This window comes from Aplysia californica, unplaced genomic scaffold, assembly GCF_000002075.1.
Source record: "Aplysia californica isolate F4 #8 unplaced genomic scaffold, AplCal3.0 scaffold00001, whole genome shotgun sequence".
NCBI classification, from domain to species: domain Eukaryota; kingdom Metazoa; phylum Mollusca; class Gastropoda; order Aplysiida; family Aplysiidae; genus Aplysia; species Aplysia californica.
Genome location: NW_004797271.1, coordinates 301259 through 323893, shown reverse-complemented (window position 1 = coordinate 323893; position 22635 = coordinate 301259). Strand labels below are relative to the sequence as shown.

Below are 22635 nucleotides of genomic sequence, written 5' to 3'. Positions count from 1 at the left end.
AACTGCCAGCAAAGGTATGACTAGTTCTGGTAGTACAAGGGTGACCAATATTATTATTAACGGCCAAAGATACTTTTTTTTATATTTGAATACTGAATATAAGAAAGTTGAAACTGAAATGAGACTTTCAAAGTCAAAGGATATTGAAAAATGTGGTGGGATTTGGTCCTCCTTCAATGCGATAAAAAGAGGGAAATCGTATCAATCCAAGAAGGAAAAGGTTGATTGAAGAAAGCGCAGCTCAAGTACTAGAAACTCTTGATCGATTGGCGGTGGGGGGTGGGGAGGAGCGGTCAGGTCAAAATGCGTTTTCCCAGACTCTGTGTGCATTACGCTAGCATCTGCGTTTGTCGCGGCCACGATTTTTGGCATTTTTTGGGTCCGCGAATCGCGGCCGCGATTTTTGCATAAGTTTTCCAAAAAGACAAAATAACAAAGCTACTTTATAATAATTTATTAGACGTGTATTTTGATAAGTTTTAAAATGCCCATGTGTATCTATTTTCATGCGGAGAATATAAGTACATTACATTACATACTGTTTATATTGCTGTGTGTCTTTTATTTTTCCCTCTTTTTTGAGTTTTAATTTGTTGATGAGTTCATTTTTCTAAAAATATTTCTGATGATTCGTTTGTCTTTTTTTGCGTTTTTACTGCGTAATGTCATTTAATTTAATGCTGTTCGCACACTTTTAAAAATATAAAGTGTTATGTTAGAGCGTGTCTCCTCCAAAACCGAATACTGACACTGGCACACCCCAATTGTGTGTGATTCCTTAATATAATTTACATGTGGTATCCTGCAAGCCTAATTTTTCTTGAATTACACACGTTTAGGATTAAAACAGATAATCTTCAGATAGGTGGACACGCGCCCTAATTAGTTAATTTTTGTGGATATTTATTTATACGTGCTGTTCTAATTTTGATTTCATTCTATTGCGAAACCTTTATTTTCAACGTTTTTACCCTCTTGGTGACTACAAATGATGTTTTGGATGCTCAAAACAGAGCACAATAAATTCTGGTGGTATAGATTGTTACCTCTATCAACATATTGCTATATTACGTCGTTACAGAGAGTTGAAAGCTTGAAAATTAATGGCAACTTTTTGGACAACTTTTTGCCACTTTTTGTGGCAACTTTTGGACACAAAAAATGGCAACAAACGCAGATGCAGTAGTCATTTGGTGCAGAGTCAAAAATAAATTGAAAAATTTTGATGATAAGTTCACTTGGCAGCAAGGCAAGGTGAAATAATAATTAGTATTGAGCTCCTCAGAAGAAGGATATTATTATGATTGTTGCTCCTGCCAAGTTCAGTGGCTCAGAAGCTCGTGTTACTTTGAACTTCAGTTGTGAAATGAAAAAAAACGGAATCTTGTTGTTGACTGAGAATATTGCTGCTCTGGAAATTGGTAATATGGCATGGTATTGTAAAGAGTTTACTTACTATGTATTACTTTGCCTATCTTTAGCAGCCTCTGTTACCTTTTATACTTATGGCGTCGAGGCGAGAAGCAAACATCTTTCTCTTGATTGTTATGTATGCTTATATTGTTTTTGTTCAGTGTTTCTTCTACTGTTCCAGCAGTTGAAAACATCTCTGTGTTGTTGATTTATTATTGTTATTATTCTGCCTTTCCTGCCCTGCTTCTTCGTGTGAGCGTGTTTTTTAGTTAATTAAATGTAGGTGGTTTTACACCTCCTTCCTGTCTGTTCGGGCCAACCTGGGCAGAGAGAGATACTACATCACAGCAGAAAGACAGAGATACTACACTGTTCCAAAAAAAAAAAGAAAAAAAAGAAACGCATAACCAAATTGGCCACCGTGTATAATCGTACAGCACTGAATAACTGTTGATATAAATGAAGGAAAGAAAATACGTTTTGAAATTTTAGTCATTGCTGTTTATTGATTATCAACAAAATTGAATTGATTTTGAACAATCAATTGAATGCTCCAATATGTCCGTCCAAGGGCGGCCATTTTTACTGGGTGTGGCCTCCTGCAGACTGGAGTACCGCTTGACATCTTCTGGGCATGGAGGCGATGAGACGACGAATGTTGGGGAGTGGTATTGCCCTCCACTCTTCATCTAAGATAGCAAACAGTTCTTCAGGAGTGGCAGGGGCGACAACTCTGTTCGGGGAGACGTCTGTCCAAAGCATCCTTAATGTGTTCTATAGCGTTCATATCCTATGAATTTGAAGGCCATGGGAGTGTCTGGACATTGTTTCTAGCCAGAAAGTCTCTAGTTACTCTGGCAGTATGCGGTCTGGCATTGTCCTGCTGGAAGATTGCCCTGGTTGTTGAAGCAATGAAGGACATGTGGTAGGAGAACGTTGTTGATGTAGGCCTGGGCTGCCAGATTACCTTGTACTCTCATCAGGTTGCTCCTGCGAGTGTGGTTGATTGCTCCCCACACCATCACACTGCCACCACCATGCGATAAGGCCTGAGAGATGCATGCAGTTGCGAACCTATCATTTCGATGTCGGTAAATTCGACGTTGTCTGTCGTGTCGAGAGATGAGAAAATTGGATTCATCAATGAACCATACGTGCCGTCAGTTCTGTAGCTTCCAGCTGACGTGCTGAGTGGCCCATTGTCGTCGCTTTTGGCGATGCCGGTCCGTCAACAATGTCCTTAAAGGTCGATATGCGCGGAGCCCTCTTTCTCGGAGTCGGTTGCGTACTGTCTGGTCGCAAATTCTGATGACATTCCGAGGCGCTCGGACGGTTGAAAAGGCAGGCACAAAACGATCCCGCAAGTGATGAAGCTGAATAAAGCGATCCTGGGCTCGAGTTCTTGCCCTTGGCCGTCCACTTCTCGGTTAATCGGCAGTGGAGTTAGACTGTTGAAACCTTGCAAAAAGTTGGCTGATGGTAGACTATGACACGTTGAAATGTGCGGCAACATCAGTTTGACTTTTTCCGGCTTGCAAGCATCCAATAGCCTGGTTTCGCTCTTCTATCGTTTGTCGTGGCATGGCATATCGCTGAACTGACAAACCATTTTTTTCGGCCATTATAGAGCCACCCAGTGAATGAACTCATACGCCAAATTTCGTTCGACTACTCACAAAATTAGACAAGTTGTGAGCTTTTTAACACTCAATGATCACACAATTCAACAGTTTACGCTGTGCCTACCTGTGACTGTGAGTAAACAATAAATTTTGTTGTGAAAAGTTCAAGATATGTGTGAAAAAAAAACTAGTATGCACAAAACCTCATCTTTACATATTTTATTATGACGAAAACACATGCACTTGGTTATGCTTTTCTTTTTTTGAAGAGTATAGATAACAGTTTTCTCCCCTCTTGGGAATCGACACAAGATCTCCTGCTTATGAAAGCAGAGCTACACCACAGACGCTGGTTCTCTTCCTCGGTATCCATCTGTTCTTTGGTTGTATGCTCTTTCTTTGGATGCATCACTTTTTGCCGATGTAAAGAATGTATACTTTTGCTCAAGACTGTTTGCATTTGGGAATTAGATTCAAAATCACTAAAGTCAGGCACGAATAATTTAAATACATCGGGGGAATGACAAACGTCTTCGACACATCCATAATTCGGGTTAAGGGCTAAAGGTGATGAAAAATTGAGGAGATATCAGGCAGGGAATGGCAATTTGTACGAGCTGTTCATGATTTTCAGTTTTCAAGGTTCGTGTTTTCCGTGCCCAACTACATAAATTTTTTCGGGGTGAAATATGATTTGTAAAAATTAAAATGGATTTATTGTTGCTTTTTTTTACAGTTCATTAGATGCGCCTAGTCGTGCTGATTAACAAAATATATAATTTTGTACACTTTTGACATAAAACATTAAGTCAAAATCAGTTGCTGGTTTCATCAATGGCGGCCATATTGGCGGCCATATTTGGTCACATGACTTTGCATATTACGTAATACATTGTTTATCATGTAGGCAATTGCATAACCTTTATGGAAATGTATGATTATCATATTATGTTTTACTGGCAACTTTTCTTTGAACTAAGGAAAACTGTTGCTAAGTTGTCTTTCTCCTGCCTCATTTCGCGTATTTTGGTGCCATACGTAAGTAATTAATTATCCCCGAAAAATGCTCTAATTCGCAACAATAAAGTTGCATAACTTTTGAACCGTTTATCCAATCTTCATGCAGTTTTTTTTTCTCAGCTCCTTTAGCTCTATCTAGTGACATATATTTTGGTCAAATTAATGGGTTTTTTAATTTTTTCGTGAAACCCCCTACGTGGAAGATAAAAAATGTCCCTTTTACCCACGCACTACCCACTTTTGAGGCACCACTTGCCAGTCGCTTTGGGGTTCCAGGGGAGGACGGGCTGACTCCTCCTACGCTCTCTCTTCTTCCCCTCCCCCCTCTATTATCCCTTCCTCTTCTTCTTCTTCCTCTTCCTCCTCACGTCCCACCCCTCTGATGAAGTGTGAGTTTCCCTCTCCCCTCTTCCCTACCCTATCTCCCGTCTACCCAATACCCCCCCCCCTTATACATCCAGCAAACACCCCCTCCTCATGGCTAATGACAAGTCCGATCCACCTCATCGGTCTCTCCCGAGGAGGGGTTGGGCCTGTCACTCCTTCCTCAAATCTCCAAAGAAGATGCAGAGTCTATCCATGACTGGGCCTTTGTGCTCCAAATCTAAAAAGCCCTCATAATGACAGTCCTGCAATGGAATTGCGATACTTTCAGGTCATACCGCTAAATTGTGGTCTGTATTCAGGAGACAAAGTTCGCCCCAGCTTAACTATAGACTAAAGAGGATTTACTGCACATCCTCATATTCACACAGAAAACCAGTTTTTTTAGAGGAACCACCGATGTTTGTCCTTCGCTGGCGTAGATGGCCTTGAATTCATAGCACTGGAAGGGTGGGGTGTGTGCGGAGATGGCTGATCAGGCCAATCTTTGCTCGGAAATGTTTCTTGCAGTGGGGGCATTGGATGTTTTGGGGCTGAACTAGACTGCTGTCTCCATTCTTTATTTCTGATACGTCTTTCTTCGAACTTATCGTCTCTCAATCTTACTAAGGAGCGCCAAACTGCAATTGCGAGCAGCTTCTTCCCAGGTGGAAAGAGGAATGTCACATCTTTTCAGGGATGCTTTCAGAAGCGGGTTTTTTTCTGTCCGCCGAGAGACCGTTTGCCTAGAGTCAGCTCAAAATGGAGTAACCTTTGGGAAGCGAGAGTCGTCCTTGCAAGGAACGTGACTGGTCCCCTGTAGCTGAGAGCTCTGTAGGATAGTGTAAATGCTCGCCATTTTGGCCCACCGAAGTACCCCAGTGTCTGGGACTCTGTCATGCCACTAGATACGAAGCGGGATCCTGAGGCATCTCATGTATAATGCATCGAGCTGATCGGCATGCCGGCTGTAAACTGTCCACGTTTCGCAGGCGTAGAGCATGGATGGTAGAACTATTGCTGTATACGCTTTGGGCTTGGTGTTGAGGCTCAGCTACCGAGGTAAACTAACCTGTCTGCCACTACCAGTCTCTGGCCGTAGATGTAAAATTGGGGCTTTATGTAAGGAGCCGATGGGGCTGGCTGGTGCAGTACTTCGGTCTTCTTTGTGGAGATAATGAGGCCAAAATATCACAGGGTTTAGAAAAACGGTCCAGGCTTCCCTGCATGTTTGACTGTGTGCTGGCATTCAGCGCGTATTCGTCCACAAAGAGGAAATCGCAGGCTGTGCCTTCATGGACTTTGGTCTTCGCCTGTAGCCTACAAAGGTTAAAGAAATTCCTATCTGTGAGGTAACGAAAACCGACAACGATATTTCCGTCGTTACGGGCGTCGGTCAGCATAGCTGAGAATATCATGCTGAACAGAGTGGGGGCCAGCACGCAGCCCTGCTCCACTCAATTAGTGACGGGGAAGGGCTGGGAGTACACACCACCGTCCTGCACTCTTGCGGTTATGCCATCGTGAAATTGTTGGACCATCACGATGAACTTTGCGGGGCACTCGAACTAGGCCTTGATCCTCCTCAGCCCTTCACGGCAGACAGTGTCAAATGCTTTCGTCAGGTCCACAGTTCTGCTCTTGGTATTTCTTTTGTAGTTGACGAGCAGCGAAGATCATGTCCAATCGAAGCTTCTTTGAGTTCCTGTGGCAGCTTCTCTTTTAACCACATGGAGGTAAACAGGCTTGTCAGTCTGTCTATTAGTGTCAGGCCTCCGGAAGTGTAGATTTCAGCTGGAGTGGAATCGGCACAGTTGGTGGGTTTGCCAGAGTGTTGTCAGTTGGCACTTGTGGAGGTCTTTCAATGGCTTCACTGTTGATGGATGATGGTCTATTGAGGACACTGTTCAAGTGTTGTGCCCAGCGCTCGAGTATTTTCTCCTTGTCTGTTATCAGCGTGCCCGCGTCTGCGCTGAGGAGAGGAGACTGCCCTGATGAGGTGGGTCTGTAGACGACCTTGAGGGCGCTGAAGAACCACCGTCTAAATCGATAACAACACACCTCACTAACAAATACATCTTAAGACGACTGTACCAGATATTGCCATATGAACCACCCTCGGCAGACAAATCACGATCTGCTCTGTCTATGTCCCGCCAAATTACCCCTTCAAAATAACCCTACTAAACTATTTAAAGCTCAAAATCCCAAAGCCCTTTATTTTGCTAGGTGATTTTAATACCCACAGCCTCCTTTGAGGAGTTACGCCCACAAATACAAATTTTAATTAACATCTGCCTCTGAATGATAGGTTCCCCGCCTTAGAGAAACAGATCCTTTTATAACACTTAATCTTTTGAACTCACCTTGTGTACCCCTGTCCTAGTCCCAGATCTTGAGAGGTCTGTGCAAGATGACCGTGCGTATCATTTCCCAAGTCCCAATCACGGAACGCTTCCGTTTCAAAAAGCATACAGGGATGGGTTCACCATTGAATGCTTCCAGATTTCGAACCCCATTTTCGACCTCGACTATGACAAATTTCTCGAAACGCCTTTAGAAATATGCCACGAATACTTACCAGAACCATCTCCAAAACAAGGAAAGAGTAAGGTCTGGTACTCTAGGTAGTGTGATGATGCGGTAAAGAAAAAGAATGCAGCATATCAAAGAGCCGTCGACAACAACACCACAGAAAACAAAATATTCCAAAACCAACAGTCAGACACCACTCAACACAGTTTTCAAAATAGTTTTAAAATATTTTGGGTAGAAGCACAGACACCATGTGGCATGTTCAGAGACCGGACGGCACCCCAACAGAAACGCAGATAGACATCGCAAACACAATAGTTCTCTCTCCTAAAATCCATCCAAAACAAACGACAACACCACCTTCCAAAACATCAAAACTAACAGAGAACAACAACTTCCACTTATACAAAACAGAAACCTGCAACGCAGACTTCACACTAGACAAATTAACATTATGCATCTCGGACCTGAGCAATACAGCCCTGGGTCCGGATGAAACCCAAAACCAGATCATTAGACCTACAGAGACGCTCACACTTCTTCTAGCATTATTCATTGACATGTGGCTGTGGCACACAGTTCCAACCCCCAAACCAAATAAAAGCCACACATACGCTCCCATCCAACTTCAGACCTATCTCTTTAACGTGCTGCACAGTTCCAACCCCCAAACCAAATAAAAGCCACACATACGCACCCATCCAACTTCAGACCTATCTCTTTAACGTGCTGTTTATGCAAACTAATAGAAAAATGATCAACAGGCGACCCATGTGGTTATGGGAGACAACAGGCTCTTTGAGCGGTCTTCAGTGCGGATTAAGAAAAACTCGGTCCACTATGGATCACCTGGTCCGACTGGAGACTTTTATACGTGGGACCTTTGCCGAAGGAGGCCACATCATCGCCATCTTTTTCGAATTAAAAAAAGCTTTAGACACTACCTGGAAGTACGGAATTCTTAGAAACCTGCACGCTCTCAGCCTTTGCGGTCACCTCCCTGCCTTCATTGGCATATTTCTCAAGAACCGTTCCTTCCAGGTTCGTGTTGGATCCTCCCTTTCAGATCCCCTCTTAAAGGGGGAAGCATCATTTCTCATCTCCTCTTCGAAATAAAGATCTTTTCAATAGTTCAGACCCTCCAAAATAACATAGACAACTCGTTGTACGTTGACGACTTTCTGTTATGCTGTCGTTCCAAAAGTCCTCAACTAAAATAAAATAATATAATGGAAACGTAGCTGCAAACGGAGTTGTACAAATTTGAAAAGTTTTAAGTTTTCCCTGTCAAAGACGGTTGCAGTACACTTCTGCCAACCAGGCCGACTTGTACTGTAGCTGGATTTGTCACTATACTGGGAAAGGATTCCTGACCAGTACCAGGTTCGTTTCCTCGGAATAATATTTGCCAAAAACTTACCTTCATTTCATGAAGGCCTCCGCTATAAAAGTTCAATCTCATCTTGAGTGGGGGGAGGGACTCAAAACACATTCTCTTCCCTTGTCCGATCCAGGCTTGTCTACGGCTGTCAAGTATATGGATCGGCAAAACCCACATCCTAAAAATTCTAGACCCAGTACAAATCCAGAGACTCCATCTTGCTCTGGGGGCCTCCAGGCTAAAGCAAACATACTATCACTAACATTCAGAAGTTCATAACTCTCCCTGCAGTACACGATAAAACAGAGCTCAACACCAGAACACATAGCACACGACTGCATTTTAGAACATCTACACTTACAGGCACAATAAACAAATTAAAAAACAACGACAAACTCATTAGACCTTTCTCCTCTCTTCAGAGTCATTGAGGACCTCAAAAACATAGACTTTCCCCCAAAAGACACTGAACAATATACAACTATATTTTTCATGCGTTTTCTTTAGCAGCTCTTTCTATAGATACATTCATCTTTTGTTTAAAATAAAACTTAGACATTACATTTTCATAGAACGTAACTGCGATACGAGTGTGAAGTCGATACTACCCTGATATTTTCCCAATACTTTCATAGTCATCTGTTTCCAAAGTTCGGGCAAATTGTCAGGTGGCGCCACCGTGATTTTGAGACTGAGAGGAGTGGAGCATCATCTAGTGCAGGATCTTTTTTCACTATCATGAAATTTTAGAAGTATCGATACAGGCATTTTCCTGGGTTAACCCTAACCTACACAATAGGGCTCCTCCAAACACCAACAGTCTTTTAAAAATATTTAGGCTTAGGCTAAGGCTTAGGCCTAGGCTTAGCTTAAGTTTAGGTTTTGGCTTAGACTTAGGAGTAGGCGCAGGCTTAGGTGTAGGCGTAGGCTTAGGCTTAGGCGTAGCTTAAGTTTAGGCTTTGGCTTAAGCTTATGTGTAGGTGTAGGCATAGACATAGGCCTTAAACCTAGGCTTAGGCTCAGCTTAGGCTTAAGCTTAGGCTTAGGTCAAGCTTAAGTTTAGGCTTTGGCTCAGGCTTAGGCTTAGGCTTAGGTTAAACGTAAGGGTGTGACTTAGGGTTTGGGATTGTGTTTGAGTTTTAGTGTTATCAATTTTTAAAAATATGTCACACAGTGGTGGAATCAGGCGCTAGTCAGTTTTGGGGCATGTGGAGTTATTGGTCTCACCTTAATGCTTGTTCCGTTGTGTAGTCATCGGTGAGAAAAATACCCATCCATCTAGAATAAAAGTCGAGATATTTGAGATTGAAGAAGGTGGGGTTGCCTGTGTTCCAAAGGTAGAATTAGTGAAAAAATGGCCGGCAAAGTCTCGTTATTTCCATACCTTGATAGTCCGTGGAAACTGAAAACTTAAATCATTTGTGCCTTTAATCAACTTTTGTTTTTAGTAAAATCCACACATAAATGCGTTCTTAATTGACAACAATGACGTTACGCCAAAAAAAAACAAAAAAAACACACACAAAAAAATCGATAAAAGTTGCCAAACTGTCAGAAAAATACCAGTTTCTTTCATATCATTATTTTGGCGAGCGCCTGATTTCCCCACGCTGCCTCACAAATATAATTCTGTTTCCAGTCTTTAGGTTAATAACATTTGGAAGACCATAGGCATATCATGTCATCAGGTGTCGATTTCAATAATACTTATCCTTGTCTCATCTGTCACAGTTAAAGGCGTAAACAAATTTAGAACAAAGCTTTGGCTCCTTTGGATACAACTTTCTTTTTTTTCTTCTTTCCCTTTCTTCCCTTCTTCCACTCCCTCTTGTTTGTAGCGTGATTGAAGCTGAGAGACAGAAACGTAGACATAGACATGATCTTTTAAACGTTTTATAGCTATTATGTAGAATACTTCTACGGCGAGTCGCCTCATAAATAAAAATTTTTTTAAAGAAACCCTTTCTCGTTGCCTCTCTACACATAACAGTAACTGCGACTATTTTAATTTTAATCTCGTCTACCCCTGTCCTCATTCGTGCCAGAGCAAAATATATTTTAAATATTTATCGATACTGATTAGGGAATTGTGTTTTGAAGCTGTTTGAATGTAAATTATACGATTATATTTCACAAACATTCTGTTCAGTGAACTCTGTATGTTTTCTGTTTTGGATTTAATTACTTTTCACGTAAATTGAAGCTAATAAATCATTGGACGATATGTGGGCTCTTCTTGATTCAACTCATTTCGAATCGATTCCATTGTGAGTATGAATGAGTACTAGCCCCCGCTTCCAAGTGTCACGAGACGCAACGATTCTCGAGACCCCTGCGCAACGGCAGCTTCCGCTACCGCCTTACTCAGTTGCTGTGAAGTCTTGTATTCTCGATGGAAGCCACAGGTAAGACTGTTTTTATATAAATAAACGATTTAAATGAGTCTCTGCCATTTTCACCTGATTTCTTTCTATCCAGTTTTTGAGTCTTTCACCTGTAACCGCATGTGTGAGCAGTAATTTAATAATGAAACGAAACATTCACATTACTCTGAAACTGGACACGTGTAAGGTTTCCTGCAACTTCGCCAAAGATTACGGAGCCCTCAAAGTATATTAGAATTGTTGAAATAAAGATTTAACGATTCTTACCACGTCAGTTAATTAATTGTCTTTTTAAAAGTCTAATCAATGTTTAAATTTTTCACAAACAAAAGGGAAAATAGTAAGCGTCCAATTATTCCTAAACGTAACTTCGCAAAAAGCTTCCTGGCGACAGCTATTCAGCTCGAGAGGTATGAATATTATTAAAACGAAGACTAACATATCATGGTATAATGATTGTATGGTGGTCTAAGTTGGTTGATAAAGGACATAATATTGTTTCCCGCTGGAAAATATGCATTCACATTTTAAGTGGTAAAAAAATGTCAACTTTGTTCTGTCCCCCGATACATTATACACGTAGTGGGTTTTGTTGTGCTTTTTAGTTCCGTGTCACCGAGATCTACTGTAATGTTGAGTCACTGATTTCAGATCTGCGTTCAAGTTTTAACAACATCAGGTTTTAATTATACTTGGGGCACACATTGTTTTCCTATTTCACAATGACATAAAAATACCAGTGAAAACAAAAGTAAACCACAGTTATAATATTTTAATTACTGTTCTAGACATTTTCAAGTGATCAGAAGTAACAAAGGTCCACAGATATATTTTATGTATCAAAACAACATCAAATCTGGTAAATTAGCAGTATCATTTGAATGAGTCAGACATGCATGAGAGTTAATAATAATGATAAAAATAATAATAATGATAAAAATAATAATAATAATGATAATAATAATAATAATAATAATAATAATAATAATAATAATGTAGATCATTTCTATAGTGCCTACTCCTGTGTGAACACAGCTCTAGGCGCTTTACATAAATGCATGTACGAACAATATTCACGCGCGCGTGCGTGCGCGCGCACACACACACGCACACACACACACACACACACACACACACACACACACACACACACACACACACTCACGCACATCTACTTGCTTATCGCACGCACATGCTTACACATCGATACGAAATGAGCTTGTGTGAAGTGCTAAAATTTGTCAATATTTTTTTAGAAGGCAAGAGTGGAATCAGTAAAACTCATCTTTTAAAATAATGCGTGGGAAGTTTCTTCTCCCCAGACCAATAATTATAATTTGTCATTCTGAATCCTGTGCTTCTAGAAAGAGTGTACTTTAGTAGACGAAGTGAGTTTATGTGCTCGTAAAGTTGTGCCATTGGTGCGTACCTATTCCCCCTGTGGAAAAGACAGACTTTGCACTTGGAAAAGCTAAAGTGTATGATCCTTCTCCATTCTCCTGTCTTTCTTCCTTCAGTTCAACCTTTTACTCCTACGCCTCCTCTTCTTCCTCCTCCTCCTCTTTTTCCTCCATTCTCTATCTTTCTCTTCCCTTTTTCCCTCTTAATGTCTACCCTCGATCCCACTATTTGTCAGAGATGTTCATCCTTACTCCATCTTTTTCTCTCTTTATACCTCACCCCACTCCAATCTCTTATTGCTCCATCCCCTTCTTTCCCTCTCTCTCGCTTTCTATATTTCTCTCTATGATCTCACTCTCTCTCTCTCTCTCTCTCTCTCTCTCTCTCTCTTTATCTCTCGCTCTATCTGTCTACCTATCTGTCTATCTATCTATCTATCTATCTATCTATCTATCTATCTATCTATCTATCTATCTATCTATCTATCTATCTATCTATCTGTTTTTCTGTCTCTTTGTTACATAATGATACTTTCCATGGTACCTGTCCTGGAATAGAACGATTGAAGGAGACGATAATATAAGTATAGTCGATTCCCTCTCATTCTTGTTATGTATTGTTGTTGTTTTTTAAGTGTTGTGTGATCGTAATGAACCAGTACAAAATAAAAGTATTTTATATTTTGATATGTTTTCATTCATAAATGGGCGTTTAACTATTTCAAGTAAAGCTGCATCATGAGGTGAGCACAACACAACCCCAGTGTGCTGATTTCCCCTCACTTTTCTGTCGCTGGAATGGACTACTCATGTGCCAGCTTCAGAAGACCGAGCAATAATCGATATGAAAAGGCTCCAAGATTATTGATCTGATTGGGGATTTATGCGAAACAGACACGCACTCAGTGCCCGTGTCTGGCTTTTCCTACTGGCCGTTTTCCCGACCCTCTTCATAAGGTCACTTTGTTCTGGTAAACGTTTGGAGTAGAGCACGCAAAGGCCTCTTTTATTTGTAGTGAAAAATTGGACATTGGACTTTTTTCCGATGAGACTGGGAACAACGCTGAGGGTTGACGGGCATATATCCATCTAAGCATATTAATATGACTCTAGGTTATGTAATAAGCATCGGATATCTTATACATGGGAGGTACTAAACGGTGGTGGCAAATTGAATGCCTTCGTGATATGGAGATTTGCTGCTAAGCAATTGCGATCCAAATGGGAGATTGTCAAGGAGAGTAAAGTAGAACCCTGGTAACACTGGTGTTTCAATGAAAACCTCAAATAAATACCTCAAAAGAGACCCTTTTGGCCACTGGAGGCGCCATAAATCCTACTAAAGCCTTCACATTCTTGATGGTTGTCACTGGATGGCAAAGGCTAAAAGAGAAACATGTACACATCCCGGCAGTAGGCAACGGGGAAACTCTGTTATACTTTCTCGAGAAAAGTGCTAACAGGAAAAATAAAAGGTAAATTTTCCAGAGTTCTTAGAATATTTTGAAACTCTGTAAGAGAAAAGAAATATTGTTTAAATATTTTAGGGATGGAAAAACTTAAATTCTGAAAAGAAAAGAAACGGGAAAAACAAACCAATTATCTCATTATTTTCCTCTCAAGATCTTTTAGAATGGTACCTTTCCGTTTTCGGAAATAAGTTTCTTTAGTATGAATTTCATGACAAACAAATTCTTTTTGAATGAATTTTATCTATTTCAAATTAGTGTACAAATTTTGTGCTAGATATTTAGAAGGAAAAAAATAGCAAAGTTGTTTTTTTCTTTGGATCACCCTGTATTTCAGTTTACAACGTTTTGTTGAAGCAGTCATTGTCCCAGGTCTCTCTCTCCCACCCATACTTCACTTCATTTGGAACTCGTTATCTATAATAAGGGCTGTACTTTTGTTGTCCGAGATCATGATGTTCTTATTTTTTCAACAGGTGTTGTGTATTTCCTGGAAACACCATTGTGATAGCTTCAAAATGCTGGATGATGCACGTCTTGACACCACAATACTTTCTGCTAAGTAGTCCGGCCTGAATTCTTTTGCCGCACTTATCCAGGTACCTCACTGCAGTAATTAGGATGTTATGAAGATACTGTTCACCTAACACACATTCGTAAAGTGACTTTGAAAAAGAACACAACTATGCTGTGATGGTGACAATTTTTTTCGTAGAAGCAAAGATACTTAATTCCAATTGAAATCAACACAAACACTGCTGAATTCCGAGCTTGTAATCAGTTGTACGTCGTTTTAGGCCAGTCAGTTTGGATGGCTGGTGATCTCTGATCCAATGTAAGCACTAAAGATCGTCGCCAGCTTGTCCTTATCGAGGACAAGGTTGCTGTTGTACTATTGAGCCTTCCCCTTTCAGCTACGGCTCAGACTCCCTGCGTTGGTAAAGCCGCTGTCTTCGAGATGATTACGTCACTTCGTAGATTTGCCGTCATTGTTTGGATTGTAGCGGGTGAGTTTCTTCATTGTTACAGATGACAGTAATCCAATACATTGCTTATTTATACCCCGATTAACATTGAAAAGTTGTGTTAGAGCTGGGTTCTTCGAATATTTACATCAATCTAAAAAAAGACCAGCAGGAGTAAGTGGGGACTTTGAAGGCGAAGAATCATCCCTTCTGAGGATTTGAATCAGGGTCGCCCACATGATACCTCAAAGTAATTAACAATGCACTTTCCCGTATTATTGTTGTTGTAAGAATTTGTCACTACTAATGTGCAGGTGGCGTATGTTGTAAGAGATCCTATTGTCGAAATCGATTCGACTCAATCGATCACTTTTTACCTTGATGCCTCGAGGCTATTGCACAAGAGAGACAGACGACCAGTGATGGTGCTATATGAGAGCCAAAAGTGCCATGCCCCCCCCCCCTTTTTCTCAGTGTATTTTACAAATGATCATCCCAGATTGTACTCTTTCCAGTTTTACTAAAAACCCTTCCAGTAGGATCCTCCCTGACGTCGCAATTATAACGCGGTAAAGATAGATAAGTCCCCATGACTGAGCCCGATTTTTTATTTTTTCATTTCCTGAATTTAGAAAAATATATTTGACAAAAAGTTCTCGTCCTTCTTTGAAATTTATGTTTATTCCACTGAGAAATGAAAGAAATCTGCGTAGCGGTCCTTAACAGCGGAAGTGCCAGAAGTGTTATTACGCAAGGTGCATTTTGTTTTGAGGGCATAGATCTAGACCTTCTAATTTTTTTCATCTCTCAAGATTTATTGCTCCCTTCTACATGTAGTAGAGTGTAAATATAGTAGGCCAATGACTGTGTGAAAATGTAGGCAATGAAAATGTAGGCAATGAAAATGTAGGCAATGAAAAAAATCTGCGTAGCGGTCCTTAAGAGCGGAAGAGCCGGAAGTGTTATTACACAAGGCGCATTTTGTTTTGAGGGCATAGATCTAGACCTTTTAATTTTTGTTTTTTCCTTTCTCAAGATTTACCGATCCCTTCTACATGTAGTAGAGTGTAAATATAGTAGGCCAATGACTTTCAGTTGATGTTAGAGCACCGATCATTCCTTTCATCGAAAGAGGGCCCAGCTAGTAAAGTATAATGTGATTCACATGATTCCACTGACGATTTCCTGAATCCTTGAGTTGAAAAGGGTTCAACAAACCAAAATGAGCGCACACTCTTCTCGGAGATTGTGATTAATTTGATCGAAACAGCTATGACATTTTCACACAGTCTTTCTGAATGTACACCCTGCAACGTGCTAAGATTAATTTGTTTTTCCTTAGTCTCATGGCCGTCTGCATAGACGAAAAGAGCCATATAGTCTCATACTTCTCTTATAACTGCCTCTTTAGTGTCATTAACGATAATTGGACAAACTATTCATTACAAATTTTATTGATAACATCAATCATTTTTGCACTCACAGAAAATATATCACAATAATATTTTTGTATGTTTCTGACATACAACTATTATCTAGAAACAGTCATGCAAAGTGAGATTGAGCTGTGATATGTACTTTCAGAAATATACCAGCGCAGGTAACCCACCCCTAAACGAAAATCATAGTTTTGAGAAAATTTGTTTTTTTTAAATGAATCCATACTGGTGTATTTCAACATTAAGTTCTAAAACAGGGCATATGTGTATATTATTCATTAATACATCTGGAATGTGTATTTAATAAATTAAAGTAAAACAGCGTGAATTTGGAAAAAAGTATCATCGACTAAAACCCCCAATACCACCCTCGAAATATAAAATAAACAACGACAAACAGACAAACAAACTGACAAACAAACAAACAAAACAAGCTGATAATCCAGGGAATGGGTATAAATTAGATTTTTATACCAAAATGCGCTGGAATATTATATAGGATATACGCAGTAGCGCCCTGGAATATTTTATATACTTAGTACTATAAAACACAAACGAAAAAAAATTGAAATGAGCATTGTTTACACCAGTACTATAGTGTAGCATTTAGGAACTTCAGTGTCACACTTGTTAGACCCGAATTCGATTTCTGAGTGGGAATTTTTTTTTCCAGTACAGAGATATGTCTTTTTGCTGAAGTGTTACTCCTCTCTCATGCAGGGTTGACCCTAACAGGCAGGGCGAGAGACCCACCAAATTGATCTAATTTGTGTCCAGGACGTAAAAGTGGTGTAAAACACCTAAATTAAAATAAAATCGTTTACCTTACAAATGTGCTGCATCCAATCATCCTCACTTTCTATTCACAAAAATGGCACTTCAAGAAAAACCAGTGACCCCAGCCCCAGGTTCGTATGAGGGACCACCATTATCTATCAATGTCAGTAAACAGGACACTGGCACATTGTCTTGTGTCAAGGTCTTTGCAATCACCACGCACCACATTGTGAAATAGATTTGCAGGTGTCTTATGCGAGCACAGTGTTGTAAAGTTTTCATTATGATTTCCTATGGGTATTGTAATAAAATTGTTCTTGTCCGGCTTTATTTGTGAAGCGGTGTTGCTTGTGCTGGTGGGAAAGCTGGCGTGTTTTTAGCAACTGGTGGGGTAGTCACCGAAGCACTGTCACTTCGTGCGTGTGGATCGGAGCTGCAGTCTGCACAGGAACTAGACTACAGTGGTGGTAGAGGAGTCCTTGCCGTCTTGCGTCTGCCTGTCCTTTTAGCATTCGAATGATTTCTTGTACCCTCAAGCTTCAAAGGGCGATTTTCCGTCGTCAAACAAGTTACACCTGTGAAAACAATAATAAAAGTCTCGTAACTAATTGCAATTGGCATTTCAAAATTTTGGGTAGACGTTCCGGCTGACCTGGGGCATAATTCTAGCTCAAAACGTGCAGTTATAAAGTGAGTGTCTTGGTCTGAGATCAGTTGTCAACAGGATGGAATCCCTTTCGAGTACACTCACTTAATGAAATTTTGCGCAAACGCTTCCTGTGTCAGAAGGCATAATTTTAGTTCATAACATTTAATTATGAAGTGCCTGGGTTTGAAAACAATTAAACGAAAACTACTTTCGAGTACAGTGGCATAATATAATTTTGGGCAGACGCTCCCGCTGCCCGAAGGCATAATTCTAACACAAAACATGCATTTATGAAAGATGTGTCTATTTTTGAGAAAATTTAAATGGGACAGAATCACTAACATCAGAACATTTTTCTGCGATTGAGAACAATCACCAACAGGACGGAAACCCCTTTCGAGAACACTGGCATTATACAATTTTGACAGACGCTCCCGCTGCCTGAAGGTATAATTTTAGCTCAAGAAGTGCAATTATGAAGTGCCTGGGGTTAAGAACAATGAAATGGAAACTGCCTTCGTGTGCATTAGCATAATGACATTTGGTAGGACGCGAATGTTGCACAAAAGCATAATTTTTACCTCAAAACGTGCATTTATGAAACGAGTGCCTGGGTTTAAAAATAGTAAAATGGGACAGAAACCACTTCGAGTGCTCACACTAGCACTAGAAAATTTTTCAGCTACTGGATGCAAAGTCACAAGCTGGCATGTTGATCAGAGCTGCAGTCTACCCAGACTAGGAACTAGACAGCGGTAGTGGCAGGAGTCCTTGCCGTCTGCCCCTGCCTGTATTTTTAGAAGTTGAACAATTTCTTTAAGCTTACTGTTTCAAAGTCATTGTTCAAACAAGTGTCACCTGTGATCAATTTTAAAAAAGTCGTGTTAGCTTGTACTGATTGCAATTGGCATTTCAAAATTTAAATTCTTGGGTTGACCATCCAGCGGCATGAGAGCATGATTCTAGCTCAAAACGGGCAGTTATGAAGTAAAGGTCTTTGTTTGAGAATAATCACCAACAGGACGGAAACCCCTTTCTCAAAAGTTTGCATTATAAAGTTTTAGGTAGATGCTCCTGCTGCCCAAATGCATAAGAGTAGCTGAAAACACGTATTTACGAAATGAGTGTCTGGGTTTGAGAAATATCTAACGAGACTGAAACTGCTTTCATTTATGAAGTCTCCAGGATTGAGAACAATCGAAAAGAAACTGCTTTTGATTACACCACCACCACAAAATTTGAGCAGAGGTTGCTACAGCTCAAAATATGCATTTACGAAACGAGTGTCTGGGTTTGAGAAGAATCAAACTAGGAGTACTTACACTATCATTAACAAAACTTGTCAGACACATCTGCTGCCCGAAGGCCCAGATCTTGGACTTACATCTAAAAACCTCCATTCCCATAACCTAAAATAAGTCTAGTAAATGTGAGCGATTTGTAGGCGAAAGTGAAACGGAAAGTGAAGCAGCACGGTCGATCGTTCCTTTGTGTCTAACAAATAGTCTGGTTGCAGGATAGGCTTCAAGCACAAAATCCACAATAATCAATAATAATTAATGAGTTGACTACTGTAATATTCACAGTCGGGTTGAAATCGCAGGTATTTCAAGAAAACACCACTTGTAACACATTTGAAAACTGTGTTCACAAAAAAACTAGCTTGCAATTTCCGTTGCAAGTTGTCAAGGTAAACTGTGGGAGTATCATGCATTATAAGCAAGGTAATACCACCTCTCTGGTAATACCCAACAAAATGCGAGAATTTGTCATCCGCACATAGAGAGTGTTTAGCCCTGTATAAGAATTGGTTTTCTTAACAGCAGCGTCAAGCAGGTATGAGTGAATACGCAAAATACTGACGGTTACAACGGTACGCATCACTTTGGGCTCTACGACGTGCGTGATAGAGTAAGGGGGAGGGGGGGTTAAAAGTGCCTATTTGTTTTTATCGAGGTACTTTAATTCTCGCGAAATTTACTAATTTTTAGGCAAATTGTCAGCGTCTTATAGATGTTTTGGACACTTGGAAATGTTTCTAATAGACAGAGTAGATGTTTATGGACTAAAATAGCCCCCCCCCCCCCTCCCAAATTAAAAATAAAGGTTTTGGACGCCAAAATCGACTTTTTCTGGCTGAGGGCTACGTTGTGTTCTTTAAGCTTTGCCCCTAAAAAGCGCTATATGTGAGCATTGACACAGGCAATATCCGTATGCAAAATGTGTGTGGAAAGCAGGAAGTGCTCTCATTTTCAGCGTGACAGACATTTGTTAGTATTTTTTGTATTATATTTTTGAAGCAAGGCTTAAAAAAAAAAGTTTTTTGTATATTATATTTGTGGAGAAAGGCTTTAAAAAATCTAGCCACAATTGTTTTGGGAAAATACGATTACTTTGAGACACATGAATACAGACTGCTGTGCAAAGTATGGGTGCCATAGAGATGTTTGAGGATAACTTGTGCCACGGTTTTTTGACTAAATCTCTCTCTCTCTCTCTCTCTCTCTCTCTCTCTCTCTCTATCTGTGGACCGCCGGTCCTACCATAACCTGTCGGCCTTATCTGTCTCTGTGCTGTGTACACAATGGACAATAGACTGCTTGAATTAGATTCATGTTAACGATACTTTAACAGCAACATAGAGTTCTTACAAAGATTTCTATACTTAAGTCTTTGCCAGTCGTTGATTTCCAATGTGCGGAAGATATCGCTTTGCTTGTACCTATTTCATATGAGTGGCCACTCCTTCCAATACCACCAGTTGCCATTGCACAAGAACCATGTTTTTTTACTTGGTGCCTGAAGTATAACATTAATAAACATGTAATTTTTCAGGTTTGAGTTGTAAAGCAAATCATTCAAATCCTTCGGAAAGAGAAAGGGCTATCCTCTTATGATATTATCAGAAGAACTAAGTTTTGCTGAAATTTCTCACAATCGGCACCAAGAGCAACATGAGACTTAAGCATGTCATTGTGTAAAAATAAATTGTGCTGCACTGTGTACTCGTTGAATTATATGCCTAATTGTCTATTTTTAAGACGGTGCACGTGATTTGTCGGCCCTGCACCTGCTCTCTTTCATTCTCTATAAACCGCTGGTCCTTCCAAAACTTGCGTTCATTTTTTTATGCACAAAGACATGGACCCCTCCAGGGGGCTGGCAAACGGGCCTGTTCTGGTATTGTCAGACTGCGCCATATGGATTTTGCGAATGGGAGATGATTTACGTCGGAATGGTGGGAATTTTCCCTGAGTAGAAGGTTTCACAAACGCGCGTGCACGAGCATGGTGTATGTGAGTGTGTGTGTGTGTGTGTGTGTGTGTGTGTGTGTGTGTGTGTGTGTGTGTATGTGTGTATGCGCGTGTGTGTATGTGTCTGTGCGTGTGTATGTGTGTGTGTGTGTGTGTGTGTGTGTGTGTGTGTGTGTGTGCACGCGCACGCGCACGCGCGCTCCTATCATCCACGTGTAATAAGGGTCATAGACAAGCCAGCTTTATGATTCGCCTTTTTGCTGACCGGAGGCCAAAGCTGTTACTTCTAACTGTTCTAGCTGTTCTAACTGTTCGCATAATACCCCCTTGAGGTTTTCGGGCCCGACCTTTCATTTAGTTGAATCCGAGTGTTCGTTATAGCAATGTGGGTAACAAGTTGCTCTGTAATGTAGGGACTAGCATAAGGCAATCTTTGTTTCCACAGACCAGCATATCTACAGGAAAAGGCGCCCAACGGGTTTGGGACGATACACTTTTGAAATGTCCGGGGATTCAAGACAAGAATACAAACTTGGAGTTACTGGAGAGGTCAGGAGTTTCTGTTTTCGATGCTCACGTAACACAGACTCAAATGTTTACGGCACCCTCGAAGCGTTGAATATGAAAGTGCATTTGTACTGAAAAGATTTCACTTAAGAATAGACAGCAAAATTCGAAAAAGCCTGCAAGAGGGCCATGACCTCATGATTCGTAGAGATTTACTTTAAGTAAAGGGATATTGCACGATCAGTTCGAACTGATAGGTTTCGCCCACGGCTGTTAGTACTTGCAACGATCATAGTGAAGGCAGGTCGGATCACACGAGCACACATACACGCAGATGTGCAGGAAAACGTTAGCAAATTGAAAATCTGACCACGACGATGCTGACTCATGTATTCAATACACCATGAAGCCATGACCGTAACAGCTGCATGAACAATTTCAAGTACAGCACCCCTCACAAAAAATATTCTGTTTCACAATGCATATTATCATGCCATGCGCCCGGACATACTTGAAATATTGCGACTACTATGTACACATTAAAAATTTACAATTATACTTTTACGCGATATTTAACATACAGCAAGAATGAGTCGTTCGGTAGTCATTTATTAACTAGTTCTGATACACTGTTTGCGAATCTGACATTATTTTGGATCCGTTTATTTCATCTTTTTGCCAGCAGGCGGCAGAACGTCGGCCGAAGCAACCTTTAGGCATCGCCTGATTTTTCGGGGGGTGAGGCCTAACTTCGAGACGAACTTACGATTTCAGCTAATATTCACACTGTCGTGTAATAGGCCCTTTAGAGTCAGGTAACAGACGGCAAAGCATTTCTACCAATGGAAGAGTAAAGTCATGATCATTTTCAAGTTGTGAATATCGACCTTGCTGTACATTTCACCCTCTGAACCCCTTATTTTCTAGCTAAACCACATGTGTCATCATCATAGAACATAAACTGAAGACCATTACGGCACCTAGGTCGAACTGTTGTCGTCATTACTTACGAATGCGCGGTTTTCGTAAATACATAAAAGAAACACTATTATTCATGGTCGCTAGGATCTACACAGCGAGGCGTGAATGCGCGGATACTCTTACATTATCCTTCTCCCACAGACAGGGTCGATGAAATCCTAATCAATCTTCGGCTTGCAGGGAAAATTATTGATTGCTTATCGTGTATACACCAGTGTCTCATACAAAGTTCATGACGTTTAAGACGTTTTCTCGAATGTTACTTCGGAATTGAGTCTAATACTATTAAAAATGCAGCTGCAATACAAAAGGAATAGCGTATTCGTAAAGGAATGTAGTAAGAAACGCGAATGACTTGAGCCCGTTCCGCAAACCCAAAAATCTAAAACGTGTCCGGAACTTCCCCTCGGTTGAGGTTGGCTGATTGTTGAATAATTAAAGACTCTCTCTCTCTCTCTCTCTCTCTCTCTCTCTCT

General features: G+C 40.6%; 1 protein-coding gene and 1 long non-coding RNA gene across 5 annotated transcripts in view; one reads left to right on the top strand and one right to left on the bottom strand.

The window, feature by feature from the left end:
- Window positions 1-10640: 10640 nt before the first annotated feature.
- LOC101846613 overlaps window positions 10641-22635 on the top strand; it is a 94410-nt gene continuing 82415 nt past the window's right edge. The window contains exons 1-3 of one of the 4 annotated variants that reach the window (XM_035970142.1): window positions 10641-10739; window positions 14064-14594; window positions 16876-16899. In XM_035970142.1, coding sequence (XP_035826035.1) covers window positions 14546-14594; window positions 16876-16899 — 73 coding nt within the window. In that variant the 5' untranslated portion in view covers window positions 10641-10739; window positions 14064-14545. Of the gene's footprint in view, window positions 10740-13027; window positions 13594-14063; window positions 14595-16875; window positions 16900-22635 lie in introns of those variants that run through there. The other 3 variants (XM_035970287.1, XM_005088772.3, XM_035970598.1) reach the window with 3 other exon arrangements.
- The window catches only part of LOC106012211, a 12828-nt gene continuing 6180 nt past the window's right edge, over window positions 15988-22635 (bottom strand). Inside the window, exon 3 of the long non-coding RNA XR_001184975.2 lies at window positions 15988-17343. This is a non-coding gene — a long non-coding RNA (uncharacterized LOC106012211). The remainder of the gene's footprint in view (window positions 17344-22635) is intronic.